The 17,038-nt window shown below is 39.5% G+C and overlaps 1 protein-coding gene and 1 pseudogene across 5 annotated transcripts in view; one reads left to right on the top strand and one right to left on the bottom strand.

Annotated features, from left to right (window-relative positions):
* Positions 1–17,038, top strand: part of PTPN13 (protein tyrosine phosphatase non-receptor type 13) — a 213,712-nt gene that overhangs the window by 146,271 nt on the left and 50,403 nt on the right. For 4 of the 5 annotated variants that reach the window (XM_066387091.1, XM_066387092.1, XM_066387093.1 and 1 more), the window contains 5 exons: positions 992–1,048; positions 9,594–9,683; positions 10,776–10,883; positions 11,052–11,183; positions 15,369–15,832. In XM_066387091.1, coding sequence (XP_066243188.1) covers positions 992–1,048; positions 9,594–9,683; positions 10,776–10,883; positions 11,052–11,183; positions 15,369–15,832 — 851 coding nt within the window. The remainder of the gene's footprint in view (positions 1–991; positions 1,049–9,593; positions 9,684–10,775; positions 10,884–11,051; positions 11,184–15,368; positions 15,833–17,038) is intronic. The other variant, XM_066387095.1, reaches the window with a different exon arrangement.
* Positions 9,751–10,264, bottom strand: LOC136406269 (large ribosomal subunit protein uL11-like; annotated as a pseudogene).

Below are 17,038 nucleotides of genomic sequence, written 5' to 3' on the forward strand. Positions count from 1 at the left end.
GGGACATGCACAGAGTCATTCTTGTAGAAGAGTCGATATTTAAGCACAGAGGTCCGAAAGATTGCTCCAAATAGGAAGCAGCTAGGGAGACAAAGGAAAAACCAAGAATAACCCTCTTCTGCTGTTGTTCAACCAAATGATACTAATTATCTCTCCCTTAGACCAAAGTTTGATGTTCTAACTCCAAATACGGAAAGTTATCTTGTAGTTGGATTGGGGAGATGTGGAGTTAAGTGAAGTCAAAAAAGAACTCTACACTGTAGTGGATACAGATTTACAGGAAGCAGCATTGCTTTAATTAACAAGGCTTCCACGCCTTTCAGAGATGATGCTATCATCAATTTTAATTGAATTAATTTTAAAAATCTTTAAACAGATAAAGTGCAAGATTTTATACTATTCGTTACCTTTTATATGTTCAAAATAACCTCAGAAGACACTGATTAGGGCTTTTAGAAAATGCTTTTCAAAGTATATTCACTGTAACAGGATCTCTTATAGAGTCTAAGCTCTTTTAACTGAAGGGTTTGGTCTACCTAAAAACTCATCACATATCAGATATAAATATTCCATAGAAGAGCACAGATAAATAAATCTTACCCATGAAAGAAAATTTATTTTCTGCATTTGTCTTTTGATTAATATTATTCATTTTTATTGAATATTGGATTTTCTTTTAACATTTGAACAAATGTTTTTAAAACTAATTTCAGTTTCATCATTTGATATTTGGCATATCAAAATGTCACTGTCAGAAACAATACATTTGTGTTTAAATTTTTTCTACAAAGCAAGTTGATATGCTTAACTTGGACATTAAAAATAGTAAATAAGCCCATTGTGGAAAGACATATTTTTCTGAATATAAATAAAAGAAAATATTGCTACCTTAATGTTTTATTGCTTTTTATGAATTTATCAGAAGAAATTACTTCTGTATCTAGTATCTGACCACTTTATAAACTGTCTAATAATTTAATTTATACCACAGGAATGACTTTGCATAGTTCTGGAAATTCTTCATCCCAAGTACCCTTAAAAGAAAATGGTAGGTTTATAAAATGTTTTCCCCCTTTTCCATCATATTTTGTCTCGTGTATTTTATGAGTTGGTCTTAACCCTAATAAGGAAGTGTCTACAAGTGCATGCCAAGGATTTTAGACCTTATATTCGAGTCAAGGAGAGCTGTATTTTGTAGCATTGTAGCAATGTGCTGGGACCTATAATTTAGGCTAACACCAATGAACTAGAGAACTAACAAATTAAAGATATGGACATTAATTGGAAAGCTAAGATAATTCAGGTGACAGGTAATTTTGATTAAAAAGACTTTTAACTTAGGTGGTTATTTTAAAGAGGTGCTTGACCTTGAAAGGCCTTATTCAGGTGGCTTGACGTGGACAAGCATTCCAGGCCAAGGGTGTAGTGGGTCAGAGACATGATAGGTCCAGGGTGCTGCCTGAATCTTGGTATGGTGAACTTGTAAGGACAAGGTTGGACCTCGAGAACTAAATCGGAACTAGCTTTGAGTCTTTAGCCTAAGTACTATAGGAAGAATTTGAAGTCTTAAAATACTGAGATTTATAGTTTAGAAGAAGTCTTAAGACGAAACACAGTTATGGGAAGAAATTTTGTACAGTGACTTCAAAGTCAGTGGATTCAAAATTCTTAGACTTTAGGTTATAAAATACTTTAATGGACATTATCTTATTTGATCTTTCTAGCACCTTTCATGGGTAAAAAGTTTTATTATTATGCATATACTACTTTTCTCCAAAAATGCTTTGGTCTTCCTGTCAAACTCTTGAGTTTTAAATATTCAGAATCTGATGCAAAAGAAGCAAATAATGCTAATCAAATGTTTTAATATAATTAAATTTGATGAAGCTTTAAATTTAGTTGTTATTTGCCTGAAAACCAAGACAAAAATAAAAGCATAAGAGTAGGTTGAACCAGATAAAACTGTTTTTATAGATCAACTGTCAAACACTAGCATGCTATTTTCTATAATTCTTATTTTCTAAAAGATATACATATACCAGGTCTTTGAGAGAGGAAAATTTGTGTTGGAAGTAACACTGTGTCATAACATAAAAATATACACAAGATTTTAATTACTCATAGCAAATGTAGGAATTTTTTCAATGATTATTTAAAAAACGTTAATTTTTAAAAATCTGAGGGCATATCAATAAAGAAAATGTTAGTGAACTTATATTTGGACCTGAGTTACTAAGGCCCTGGTGTGTGTGTGTGTGTGTGTGTGTGTGTGTGTGTGTGTGTGTGTTTATGATAATCAAGTGTCTTACAAGGACTGAATTTAGAATATGTGTGACTAAATAGCTCAATTACTAAAATGTCTATAATGGTGGTAATTATTAACTGACCGTTATTGAGTGCTTTACTCTGTTCCAAACACTTTATGTTTAGTCCTTATTTAATCTCCACAACAACCCTATGAGGCAGGTGATGATATTATTTCCTTTTCACAAATGAGAAACCAGCCCATTGAGAGCCTGAAGTGTACAGAAGGCCATAGACCCAGCAAATGCCCGTTCTATGATTTGAATGCAGAAGTCTGTTTCCAAAGCCCATGCTCTAATCCACTCTTTAAACTGTCTCCTAGCATAGAAATGCCTAATTATCAATATATTCATATGTATTATTTCTACCAGCTAAACTACTTAAAGAAGCTATATAATAATTTATTCAAGGATAAGAACTTGAAATGTGTTTTAACCTAGCTTCTGATGGAAAAGAAGATGAATTTACATTAGATACCGCATGAGCAGCATGTGCAGGGTAGTTTCTCTATTTAAACCTTTAGAAACTTCATCTTCCCACCCGTCCACTACAGTGGAAGAGTGGATCTACCTTCCTATGGATGTCTGCCCAGTTGTCTTATAGGCAAGTCTATGGTTTCTTTGGTTTCGCTTTGAGTCTGCCTAGTCAGTCCTGAATTAGTGTTCTTTTGAAAATTGAGTTTTCACATAACAAATCATGGCAAACATGTTTTTTCAAATGAGGTAACTGGTAATTACAAATTGAAGTACTGTCTGACCAGGCAGCGGCACAGTGGATAGAGCATCGACCTGGGACACTGAGTTACCTGGGTTTGAAACCCCGAGGTCACTGGCGTGAGTGCTGGCTCTTCCAGCTTATGCACAGGCTCTCTGGCTTGAACTCAAGGTCTCTGGCTTGAGCAAGGGATCACTGGCTCAGCTAGAACCCTCCAGTCAAGGCACATATAAGAAAGTAATAAATGGGCCCTGGCCGGTTGGCTCAGCGGTAGAGCGTCGGCCTGGCGTGCGGGGGAACCGGGTTCGATTCCCTGCCAGGGCGCATAGGAGAAGCGCCCATTTGCTTCTCCACCCCACCCCCCCTTCCTCTCTGTCTCTCTCTTCCCCTCCCGCAGCCAAGGCTCCATTGGAGCAAAGATGGCCAGGGCACTGGGGATGGCTCCTTGGCCTCTGCCCCAGGCGCTAGAGTGGCTCTGGTCGCGGCAGAGCGATGCCCCGGAGGGGCAGAGCATCGCCCCTGGTGGGCGTGCCGGGTGGATCCCAGTCAGGCGCATGCGGGAGTCTGTCTGACTGTCTCCAGCTTCAGAAAAATACAAATAATAATAATAATAATAATAATAATAAAGTAATAAATGAACAACTGAAGTGCCACAACTATGAGTTGATGCTTCACATCTCTCTCCCTTCCTGTCTCTCTCTCTCTCTCTCTTTCTCTCATGCTAAAAAAAAATTAATTACTTGCCCATGAATCAAATAATCAAATATATGACCTCTTATTCTAATTTCAATGTTCTTCCTTGCTGGTCAAGATTATTAGAAGTGAGCATCAATCAATATTGAATTATTTATCAGTTAATACAGTGACCAAACAAAATTTAATCTGAACCTGTTAGGACTTTCAGAAACCCTTAAAGAAAGTGAAACTTGAAAGAGAAAATAAAAAAGGCATGAATCTTCTAATCTCATAAAACAGATATGGAAAGGATTCCAATTTTTTAATTGTAATTTCAAAAAAAAAAGATTGTTTAATCTTTCTAACAACATACTTCTTATATTCTTAAGAGAGTGAAAACAAAACTATAGTACTTTACAAGAATTAGGTAAAATTGGTTTTCAGTATTTCCCATTTTACTTTAATTAAAGGTTTTATACATTGAAAAGTAACTTTTACCTAGAGTTGTCACCTTCCTTCCTGTCCAAACCCAAAACTGTGGTCACTCAACAAAAACAAATGCAAAAAAACAAAAAACATCCTGTAAAATAAGTTATTCTGATGCAGAGGACTTGGTGCAAACAGGAAAAGAAGTCCTTTTCCCCAATATTAAAATTGATTATATTTACTATTATTATTATTATTATTATTATTATTATTTAGCAGCGGGAGAGACAGAAAGGGAGAGAGATGAGAAGCATCAATTTGTAATTGCGGCACCTTAGTTGTTGTTCATTGATTACCTCTCATACGTGCCCACGTGACTGGAGTGGGAGGTAGGATGGACTCCAGCCCAGCCAGTGACCTCTTGCTCAAGCTAACGACCATGGGACCATGTCAATGAACTGTGCTCAAGCCAGCAACCTTGGGGTTTTGAATCTAGGACCTCAGCTTCCCAGATCAACAGTGTGTCTACTGCACCACCACTGGTCAGGCTGATTATTATCTGTAAGGGCAGTCTTAATTCCCAGTAATAAATTGTACAAAGAAGAACTTAAGAGTTTACCCAAAACAAGTATTTTCATTTTATGGATGAGTTAAATGAGTCCCCAAGATGTTACTGGCTCCAAACACTGAGCTATTTAGTACTGGCACAGAAATAAAACACCAAAGTTTCCATTCTGATCCTCCATACGTACCACTGGAGCAGTTATTATGTTAGTAGTATAACAATCAAAAATACCTCTTGTTTTTATACCTTATAGTGCTACTGACCCATCATCCCCGGAATTTGGGTCTTTTTTTCCTAGGGTGAGTAATAGATTTATCCAGGGCTTTCTCTACCTGTTGTCCAGTTAATTTTAGAATTAATAGCATGTAAATGCCTCATAGTTGACAAGGGTTTATATTTATAACCAATAAATTAGTTTTGCTTACAAAAAAGATATTTTTGATTCATACATGGCTTTGGCCTTACTAGAAATATGATCTTACTGGGAAATTCAATTAATTTATTCATAGATATATTTATCATTAGTATCGACAGTTAATCTAGTTATGGACTATGGATGTCTACATGAGGCTTCTGAGATAAGAAAGGCAGCATTGGAACAACGGTCTCCAATGCAAAGAGGGTATGCATTTTATTTCTAAATTATATATACATTTAGTGTATTAAGCTCCTGTCTCGGTAACATTGAGACTGACACTGATAGTGATGCGGTAACTCAGCATGTTTTACTCAGAGAAGCGGAAGTCTCAAGTTGAGGCTCTTTTTTACTTTAGAATATTTGCAGGATTTGCTGGGTCATAGAGTATATTAATGTAAATTAAAAATTTTTTAGGGATTTAAAGATGAGTGCTCCTTGAATGTTTATACCTGAATGTCTGTTTCCCTATAGTAATTAAAATAGCTAAATCTGACCTGTGGTGGCTCAGTGGATAAAACCATTCTACCTGGAGTGCTGAGGTCGCCAGTTCGAAACCCTGGGCTTGCCTGGTCAAGGCACGAATGGAAGTTGATGCTTCCTGCTCCCCCCCCCCACACACACACACACACACTTCTCTCCTCTCTCTCTCTTCTCTCTAAAATGAATAAATAAATTTTTTTTTAAAAAAAGAAATTACAATAGCTCAGGAATGCCTTTGTACCTGATATATCTACTACCACACTTTCGGAACTTCATAAATTCTATTGGTCCTCATTAAATTCTGTAAGTACCTTTAAATTTAATTGTTACATATTATATACCCTCAGATACTTTCTCCTCCCTCTCTTTTAAACCAGTGGAAAACTATATGGGCATCTATGTAAGTGTAATACAAAGATACGTAAAATCTTGGCATGTGGCCTGACCAGGTGGTGGCGCAGTGGATAGAGCGTCGGACTGGGATGCGGAGGACCCAGGTTCGAGACCCCGAGGTCGCCAGCTTGAGCACAGGCTCATCTGGTTTGAGCAAAGCTCACCAGCTTGGATCCAAGGTTGCTGGCTCCAGCAAGGGGTTACTCGGTCTGCTGTAGCCCCACAGTCAAGGCACATATGAGAAAGCAATCAATGAACAACTAAGGTGTTGCAATGAAAAACTGATGACTGATGCTTCTCATCTCCATTCCTGTCTATCCCTATCTATCCCTCTCTCTGACTCTCTCTCTGTCTCTGTAAAAAACAAAAAACAAAAAAAACCAAACTTGGCACGTGCACAGTACTATCTAGTGTCATGTAGTTAGTTGCACACCAACATTTTTCTTTCCTCTGTCCTCACACTAATAAGTCACTTTATATGGGGATGACTGGGGGAGGCATCACTGTTAAAAAGAGTGAATTAGCAAAGCTTCCCTTTTGGAAAGAATATTCAGTTCCACCTTACTCAAGTCTTGTCCTCTCGACAAACTGATCTATGGCATTTCCCTAGAACTTTTTGCCATTGTTCCCTCTCAACTTTTGCTAATGCCTTACTTGTTGCTTTACAACTGTCTCCATAATCCACTTATTAAAATCCTAACTCCCCCCCAAAATAAATAAAATAAATATAATAAAATTTTAAATCCTAACCTGTTTCCTTGCAGTCTTCTTTATTTCTAGCAGGAAGAAGGTCCTTTCTTTTGGCCTGACTCATTTCTTCGCTGTGCAACTATTTCACTAAATGTCTTAACATTCTCTTTATCAGTCAGGCTAGCTCTTTGCTTGTCTAGTAAAGATTTGATCTGATTCAGGTCACATTTACTGTGCTAGCAGCTTTCATATACATTATCTCATTTTATGTTCCCTAATTACCTAGTGAGGAACTTTGACAGGAAAATTGTTCAGTAAACATTTGACGGATTAAAGAGTAAGTCAGTAAATGAATGCTTAAACTTCACTGGTAAATCCTTGACTATAGAGCTTAATCTGCTGCTTCTAGTTAGGAAAGTAAATTAGCAAAAATACTGCACATTTAGTGTGTGTGTGTGTGTGTGTGTGTGTGTGTGTGTGTGTGTAATCCAATAATGTTTACCTAGCCAAATAAGTAATTATTAGCCAAATAAGTAATATAAATAACCAGTCTTGTTAGTGCCTGTGTTGGAGATGAAAATAAAGATAATGACATTTTTATTTTTTGAATCAACAGCTTTGACTTCTAGCAGATAATCCTTAGGAACATTAAGAATATCAGTTTTATAACTGAAGGCAAAAACTGTAAAAGTAAAGGACTTTGTCTTCACAATGGTAACAAAAGTTTACATTTAAATACCTAATATGACCTCACTCTTTTATTTGTTTTATTTTATGGGTTTTTTCCTGCTGTATTTTGTATTTGATTTAGCTGAAAATTAGAGTTACTTATTTTAGGATAAAAGCATCTTGGATGCTTGAATGATAATATTAAGCTAGGCATTAACTCACTATGGAGTTTATACTTAAACATATGTACCTAATATATATTGAGGCTCTTCACATCATTATCCAGTGATTTGAAGAAGAGATCTCAATAAATTAATTAAGAATACTGAATTACTGTTACTTTTATTGATTATAACTAAGTTTATAACTGAATTTTGGTCAAAAGAGAAAATACAAAACAGGGACATGTATACTACAGGAGGTAGCAAACTTGCACTAATACTTAGTGTTTAAGGGAGAAGGATAATTTACCTCAGAGAGCAAATGATTGTTTTTATTTTCCAAAATTAAAGGAGCTTATTTCTAAATGGGAAGTGTATCACATCATTTAAGCATTGATATATGTGTACAATAAAGTCACTACTTGTTTTATAGCACAATACAGTTTTAAATCCATGGGTAAATCATATGTTGGCAGATAATCTCTATTTTTCAAAAAAGCTTCAGTATGCTTAAGAACTATGTAGAGATGAAGATGAAGATTTCATTTACACTGGCCTGTGGTGGCGCAGTGGATAGAGCATCAACCTGGAATGCTGAAGTTGCCAGTTTGAAACCCTGGCCTTGCCTGGTCAAAGCACATTGGACAGTGAACAACTAAAGTGAAGCAACTTTGAGCTGATACTTCTCGCTCCACCAACTCCCTCTTCTTTCTATAAAATCAATAAATCTTAAAAAAAAAAGTTTAATTTACAAAACTACCTGAGTGTGTTGAACTCATTTATCACTACCACCTCATACACAGAGTAGTTTGCACTATCAAATTACAGTTGACATCAAGTATATTAATTTGCAAGGTTCTATAAGTTAGGTGGCTTAAACAACAAATTTATTATCTCACAGTTTTGGAGACAAGTAGTCTGAAATCAAGGTGTTAGCAACATTGATCTCTTTTCAGGCCTTCCTCCTTGTAATGTATTATTGATGGCCATCTTTCTCTCTGTCTTTGCGTGGGGTCTTCCCTCTGTGTGCACACGTCTGGATTCAAATTCCCTCTATAAGGACACAAGCCATGTTAGATTAGGGCCTGCCCTAAATACTTCATTATATCTGAATTCTTTAAAAACCTGTCTCCAAATATGGTCAAATTCTGAGGTTGAGTTAGGGCTTCAACATATAAATTGAGAAGTGGCAGGGAGAAGGGTCACAATTCAGCTCATAACAAGAAAAGTGTGTGTCTGTGTGTGTCAAATGATTGGATTGTTAAGTGAATGAAGTAATGTTTGTTATTAAAATGACAGTTAAGTAACATTCATTGGTTTAATTTATGAGATATTTTTGAATGATCAATGTACTTAAAAAAAAACCTCAAATGGAAATAAATTTAATAGTAGTATTTAACTAGAATTTACTAAGTACTGACTTAATCTCATTTTGCTAGGCAATAAAACTATTTGTATTGTTGAACAAGTCATGAACTGTAATTTCTCATCCACAAATAAGTATTAAAAATCTCTTTACCTACTTTATGAGATTGTTCCACAAATAAGAAATAAATGAAAGTCCTTTATACTGTAAATGGGCTAGCCAAGTCATTATTGATGAGATTTTTAAAAATCATCTCTTTTTATTGCTATTTAACTCTAGGACTTACCATGAATATTTTGCTTATTATAAATAAAAATGTCAACCACTTATTAGTAGGAAACTTAACATATTGAGCATTGTCAAATTCAGGAAGACAATGGCGATGTGATGCAATGCAGAGTCAGAAAACCTACATTGAAGGTTCGGCTCTTGCCAGTACTAGCTGAGCAAACCCGTTCAACTCATTTAACTTCTTGAGATATACTTACTAATTTCTAAGTGAAGCACACTTATTTCGCAGAGAATCATTTATAAGGAATAAACGTGATAACATACAGTCCTGTAAAGTATCAAAACATAAGATGATATCATTGTATTATTTAAAATGTAATTTTATAGTAGTTGAGCAATCTGTTAATGAGCTTTGTTAACATTTAAATTGAAACGAGCAGACAGTCTTAATGTCTGGGCATGTTATGATGATTTCATTTTAAAATCATACATTTTCAATAGATGTGCTGCACAAAAGATGGAGCATAGTATCTTCACCAGAGAGGGAGATCACCTTGGTGAACCTAAAGAAAGATGCCAAGTATGGCTTAGGTGAGTCGCTGAGATTCTGTTTTGGTTGTCAAGTCATCTTTAATTGAAACATTTTCCTTCGTAGTTCTTAACTGGCTGGGCATTCCACTGCACCACTATTGACGTCATCTATGATCTTATGAGGGTGACGGCCACCAACATTGCAGCCCACAGACTGGGCTGTCCCCAGAATCTCTCTAATGGTTCCAGAGAGTTCTCTAGGTAAAGATCAGTGCCGCATCTGTCAGGCAGTGTTGACAATCTCATCAAAAGTGATATTTCCACTGTGCTTAATATTTTTGTTTCTCTCTGTCTCGTGGTGGTTCTCTAAGGGCTTTGATGATCAGAGGAGGCAGAAGGCACTACCTCAGTCTGGCCTCTCTGTTCTGAATGGTCAGTTTCACTGTAATCCTCAGACCTTTCCAATCACCAGTTGCTTTGGCGATGTCACCACCAATCTTTTCTGGGGACAGGCCCCACATGGGCAGTCTTGGGGGCCAGGGCAGATGTGGCACCAACTTCTCCACCATGCACCTCAGGTATACGACTTTGATCTCATTGGCGTTGAACTTCGGTGGCATGGTGGAGGCTGCTGGTATCGGATGAACCCAGATTCCCACTGTGAGATTCTTAAAGTCTATAGCATCATGACTTCTTTTCCCTTAGAGTGTCAAAGAAAAATATGGCAACAGCCAACACAATAGCCATCCAGTATGAATGAATAAAAATTATACCTAATTTTTTTGCCAGATTAGCAAAAAATATATTTTTGGTGTGCCTCAGAGTTTTAGTAATTGGTTTGTATGTGCCATGAGATGAAAAAGACTGAAAGTCACTGGTCTAGAGCATAGCGTTGGCATTGAGGCATAACCTACATCTGATCAGGGCACTGGCCACTCACCCACAACCCTTCACCCTACCTATTCTCCCGGTCAGGAAATGCTATTAAGCAATACTTTTACTAAATTTAATAGTTCCATCTCACATGTGTTCCCTATTAATCATATTTGCTCTGACAGCCTCCACACTTCTACTATGTGTCAAACAGGCTAATCACTAGTAACTGAAAGCACCAGTATAACGAATATGTTTTTTAAATGTGCTATTTCACAGGATTTCAAATTATTGGTGGGGAGAAGATGGGAAGACTGGATCTAGGTGTATTTATTAGTTCAGTTACTCCTGGAGGACCAGCTGACTTGGATGGATGCTTAAAGCCAGGTACTTTACATTAAGTAATTCCCTAAGTACTTACTGATCAGCACAAATTTGCACAAATGTCAAAACTGGAATTTGGGCAAAACAAAAATAATGGGAGGTGTGCTGTTTCTGTTATTTTGCGTGAATTTCTCTTTGTCATTGAAAATACTGAATTGTTTATTTTTACAGGAGACCGCTTGATATCTGTAAATAGTGTGAGTTTAGAGGGAGTTAGCCACCATGTTGCAATTGAAATTTTGCGAAACGCACCTGAAGATGTAACACTTGTTATCTCTCAGCCAAAAGAAAAGATGTCCAAAGGTAATATAAATGTCTCAACTATATTCTGTTTCATTTTTACAAGAAATTCAATACCTTGGCCCAGTGAGCCAGATTTAAGCTGCTTCTTTCCTTTCTGGAAATTTTAAAATTATAGTTCCAGTTGTTTTCATTTTATAGATCAGTATAACTTTTTGAATTATTACTTCCAAGATTTTCCATTTTGTTCCTCTTTAGTAATAGAGTTGACCCTTGAATAATCCAAGGGTTAGGGATGCACAGTTTAAAATCCTTGTATAACTTTTGACTCTCCAAAAACTCCAGTTGTCTTCCCATAGGTGATTGGTTCCAGAACCATCATGGTTACCCAACTTGACAATGCTCAAGTCCCTATATAATATGGTGTAGATCAATGCATACGATCAGCCCTCCACATCCGCAGCCTCCAGCCACAGATCTGCTCAGAGGTCAACTATATCTAACTAAAAATGGATTTGTTGTGCAAAACTGATTTCACTTAAGAAAATTCTCCTGAGTACCTGGTGTTTTCCATCACCTAGGCCAAATCAGAAATGAAATTCTTTACCATTGCCTATGTAATATAAAACACGACAGATAGAAATATAGTATCTATGAAGTCCTGTTCTGAAGCAGATTATAAAAAGGAAAAGATAACATACTAGAAATTAAAAACAAGACCATATCATTTTGTCTCAATCCCTGCCATTAGCATGTTGTGGGAGATAACCCACTTGATGAACATCAGATGACTTAAGTTTGAGCCATGCCCAAGCCATGTACTAGCTCTATCACTTAAGTCCTTTGAGCCACGGTTATTTTGTTTTTCTTCTTAAAGAGATCTCAGGCCTGCCTTGTCTGCTTGACTCAGAGTGGTTACAAGGATCGAGTGGTAGGGCAGTGTTTGTGAAAGAAGCATATACCACGCTTGCAGTGCAGTGCAGTGCAGTGCAGTGAAGCCCAGTCCAACGCTGTGCAGTGCAGTGCAGTGCAGTCCAGTCCAACGCTGTGCAGTGCAGTGCAGCCCAGTCCAACACTGTGCAGTGTGGTGCAGTGCAGTCCAGTCCAACGCTGTGCAGTGTGGTGCAGTGCGGTCCAACACTGTGCAGTGTGGTGCAGTCCAGTCCAGTCCAACGCTGTGCAGTGCAGTGCAGCCCAGTCCAACGCTGTGCAGTGTGGTGCAGTGCAGTCCAACACTGTGCAGTGTGGTGCAGTGCAGTCCAGTCCAACGCTGTGCAGTGCAGTGCAGTGCAGCCCAGTCCAACACTGTGTGGTGCGGTGCAGTCCAGTCCAACGCTGTGCAGTGCAGTGCAGCCCAGTCCAACACTGTGCAGTGTGGTGCGGTGCAGTCCAGTCCAACGCTGTGCAGTGCAGTCCAGTCCAACGCTGTGCAGTGTGGTGCGGTGCAGTCCAGTCCAACGCTGTGCAGTGCAGTGCAGCCCAGTCCAACGCTGTGCAGTGTGGTGCGGTGCAGTCCAGTCCAACGCTGTGCAGTGCAGTGCAGCCCAGTCCAACGCTGTGCAGTGTGGTGCGGTGCAGTCCAGTCCAACGCTGTGCAGTGTGGTGCGGTGCAGTCCAGTCCAACGCTGTGCAGTGCAGTGCAGCCCAGTCCAACGCTGTGCAGTGTGGTGCGGTGCAGTCCAGTCCAACGCTGTGCAGTGCAGTGAAGCCCAGTCCAACGCTGTGCAGTGCAGTGCAGTGCAGTCCAGTCCAACGCTGTGCAGTGCAGTGCAGCCCAGTCCAACACTGTGCAGTGTGGTGCAGTGCAGTCCAATCCGGTCCAGTCCTGTAGGCAGTGGAAGGGGCTCCAGAGTCTAGAGTCAGATTCTCTCTCCACCACTTAACACTATATCTTGAGTAAATAACTTGAACTTGCTCTAAGCCTCACTACTCATATACCAAATGATTAGTATAAAAGTGTTTACCTTGTAGACTGAAAATTAAATAAGATAATGCATGTGAAAAATTAGCACATTGCTAGGTACATATTAAGAACTTAAATGTAAGTTTCAGATGAGATTCGTAACAGTATTTTTAAAAAACATTGATGTGCTAGATATATGTAAATTATTTTCATCCCAAAAATACTGGGAATATATAAAATAATTAGTAATATATATATTAGGTGAAAATTAAGTTTAGATATAGTGACTGTGGTTTCTTTTTTTATTTACTAAATATTATATATGTGTTATGTGTATATATATATAATATGTACATATATAAGTAATATTTTCAGCACTTTTTTACTGTGAACAAACAACAGATTTAAAAAAGCTGTCACTGCCCAAGAGTTTATCATCTAATTGTAGTCTAGTCATCTTAGGCAAAGGAAGATGATTACAATTGAAAATGTTTTTGCCCTGGCCGGTTGGCTCAGTGGTAGAGCGTCGGCCTAGCGTGCGGAGGACCCGGGTTCGATTCCCGGCCAGGGCACACAGGAGAAGCGCCCATTTGCTTCTCCACCCCTCTGCCACGCTTTCCTCTCTGTCTCTCTCTTCCCCTCCCATGGAGCAAGGATGGCCCGGGCGCTGGGGATGGCTCTGTGGCCTCTGCCTCAGGCGCTAGAGTGGCTCTTGTTGCAACATGGCGACGCCCGGGTTGGGCAGAGCGTCGCCCCATGGTGGGCGTGCCGGGTGAATCCTGGTCGGGCGCATGCGGGAGTCTGTCTGACTGTCTCTCCCTGTTTCCAGCTTCAGAAAAATGAAAAAAAAAAAAAAGAAAATGTTTTTTAATTAAGTGAGAGGCAGAGAGGCAGAGATGCAGACTCCCACATGCTCCCTGATCAGGATCCACCCAGCAACCCTCCTATAGGGTGATGCTCTGCCCATCTGGGGCCACTACGCTATTGCTGGCAACTGAGTTATTTCAGTGCCTGAAGCAAGGCCATGGAGCCATCCTCAGCACCTGGGGCCAACTTGCTCAAACCATTCAAGCCATGGCTGTGGGAGGGAGAGAGAAGAAAAGAGAGAGAGAGAGACAAAGGAAAGGGATGGAGAAGCAGAAGGTCACTTCTCCTGTGTACCCTGACCTGGAATCAAACCTGGGACTTCCACACACTGGGCCAACACTCTGCCACTGAGCCAACCAGCCAGTGCCACACAAGTCTTATCAATTTACAGTCTACCAACTAGATACGACAGTGTTCTTCACGCCATCAGTAGTGTGAGAAATTATCAGTCCTCTTTTTTTTTTTTTTTTTTGTATTTTTTCTGAAGTTGGAAACAGGGAGGCAGTCAGACTCCCACATGCGCCTGACCGGGATTCACCCGGCCCATCTGGGGCATCTCTCTGTTGCAACTAGAGCCATTCTAGCGCCTGAGGCAGAGGCCACAGCCATCCTCAGTGCCTGGGCCAACTTTGTTCCAATGGAGCCTTGGCTGTGGGAGGGGAAGAGAGAGACAGAGGAAGGAGAGGGGGAGGGGTGGAAAAGCAGATGAATGCTTCTCCTCTGTGCCCTGGCCAGGAATTGAACCCGGGACTCCTGCACGCCAGGCCGACGCTCTACCACTGAGCCAACCGGCCAGGACTTCAGTCCTCATTTTTGTCAGGCAAACAGGTAGAAAACTGCATTAAAATGCATTAATCAGGAAATAGGGAGCCGAGGTGAAGGGGGTACACATGTCAATAGAAATTGCTCAAGAGCCTGACCAGGTGGTGGCGCAGTGGATAGAGCGCCGGACTGGGATGTGGAAGGACCCAGGTTCGAGACCCCGAGGTCGCCAGCTTGAGCGCAGGCTCATCTGGCTTGAGCAAAGAGCTCACCAGCTTGGACCCAAGGTCGCTGGCTCCAGCAGGGGGTTACTCGGTCTGCTGAAGGCCCACGGTCAAGGCACATGTGAGAAAGCAATCAATGAACAACTAAGAAGTCGCAATGCGCAACGAGAAACTGATGATTGATGCTTCTCATCTCTCTCCATTCCTGTCTGTCTGTCCCTGTCTATCTCTGCCTCTGTAAAAAAAATAAATAAATAAAATAAAATAAAATAAAATAAAATAAAATAAAAAAAGAAATTGCTCAAGAATGACCAGAGGAAGGAACAAAAGAAATAGAAAGCATCTACTGCATTTGTTGGGTTCTTGTCATGGTTTCAGGCCCTAGGTCCAGTGTGTGTGTGTGTTGTCCTGTGTAAAATCCTCCAACAATCATCGGAGCATTGTGTGTGTGTCACTAACCTGTTATTTTCCTTGATGGATTTTGACTTACAGCGCCATCTACGCCTGTGCACACTGCCAATGGCATGAAAAGTTACATGAAAAAACCTTCCTACATGCAAGACCCTGCTATAGATTCTTCTGAAGATCACCGCTGGCCACATGGTATCCCGAGGCTCGTGTCAGAAGGCTCTTTTGGGCTGTCTGGGGCGCTGCGGGAAGGAAGCCTGAGTTCTCAAGATTCCAGGACTGAGAGTGTCAGTTTGTCCCAGAGCCAGGTGAATGGTTTCTTTGCTAGCCACGTAGGTGACCGAACCTGGCAGGAATCCCAGTGTGGCAGCCCTTCCCTGTCTGTGATATCCAAAGCCACTGAGAAGAAGAGGACTTCTACTGACAGTAACCAGAGCAAAGCGAGAAAACCAGGCATTCCTGATGCACCAGATTACTCCGATCGTGGAGACTCAGACATGGATGAAGCCACTTACTCCAGCAGTCAGGACCATCAAGAGTCAAAAAAGGCATAGTCTAATTTGAATATTTTCTTTTTAATTTAACAAAACAAACAACAGCAAATATGTTACAGAGTGGAATACTCTACAGTGAACTACTTATATTATTCTGGAAAGGAGGAATCATTTGTATAATATGCTACTAACTGCTAATGCATTTGATGCTAACTTTCAGAGAAATTAGCAGCTTTGAATACTAACTCTAAAATGGCTATTATTCTGACAATTTGTTACCTGATAATACAAAAGAATTAATAATCAGATTATAAGTATTTTCTACAAATTGTTTATATCTTGCATAATTTGTGTTATGAGAATTTAATACATGAAAAATAATGTTCTTAAATAGTTCATGGAATGACCAGTTGACCTTATTATTGATAACCTAAATTCTTCTGAAGTTCTGGATGTATAACAATAATAATAACAAAAACAACAATATGGAAAATTTCTTATTTCCTAGAAATGATATAAATTTAAACAAATTCAGAAAAGAACCCTAACTCCTTTCTTTTTAACTGAAAAACCAACATTTCTCATAAAGAGGATTATGCCTTTATAAATGGAGCTCAGCTGTTGTGGTTATATTGATGTTGGATTTGTAAACATAAACAAAGTAAACATGAAGCCTAATCATTTTAAAAACTACTAAGTTAAAAGCTGCTGCTTAGCCTGATCAGGCAGAGGCACAGTGGATAGAGCATCGACCTGGGATGCTAAGAACCCAGGTTTGAAACCCCGAGTTTGCCAGCTTGAGCACGGACTTATCTGGCTTTAAAGCGGTGTCGCTGACTTGAGCGTGGGATCATAGACATGACCCCATGGTTGCTGGCTTGAGCAAGGGGTCACTGGCTCAGCTGTAGTTCCCCACCACCACCCTGTCAAAGCACAAGGCACATATGAGAAAGCAATCAGTGAACAACTGAAGTGCTGCAACAACAAATTGATGCTTCCCATCTCTCTCTTTTCCTGTCTCCTCTCTCTCTCTCTCTCTCTCTCTCTCTCTCTCTCTCCCCCTCTCTCGCTACTGCTTAATATATATTGACTTTTTAAAAAGGAAATGAGAATACTTTCCAAATTCAAGAGTATAAAAAGCATTGGACAAGGATTATAAAGCCAGGTTTGAACTGGGCTCTGGGCTTCCCTTAGCCATATCTAGCTGTTTGACCTGAAGCAAGCCCTTTAACCTCCCAGACCTCAATTTCTTCAACCATA

This window comes from Saccopteryx leptura, chromosome 5 (genome assembly GCF_036850995.1).
Source record: "Saccopteryx leptura isolate mSacLep1 chromosome 5, mSacLep1_pri_phased_curated, whole genome shotgun sequence".
Lineage (NCBI taxonomy): Eukaryota > Metazoa > Chordata > Mammalia > Chiroptera > Emballonuridae > Saccopteryx > Saccopteryx leptura.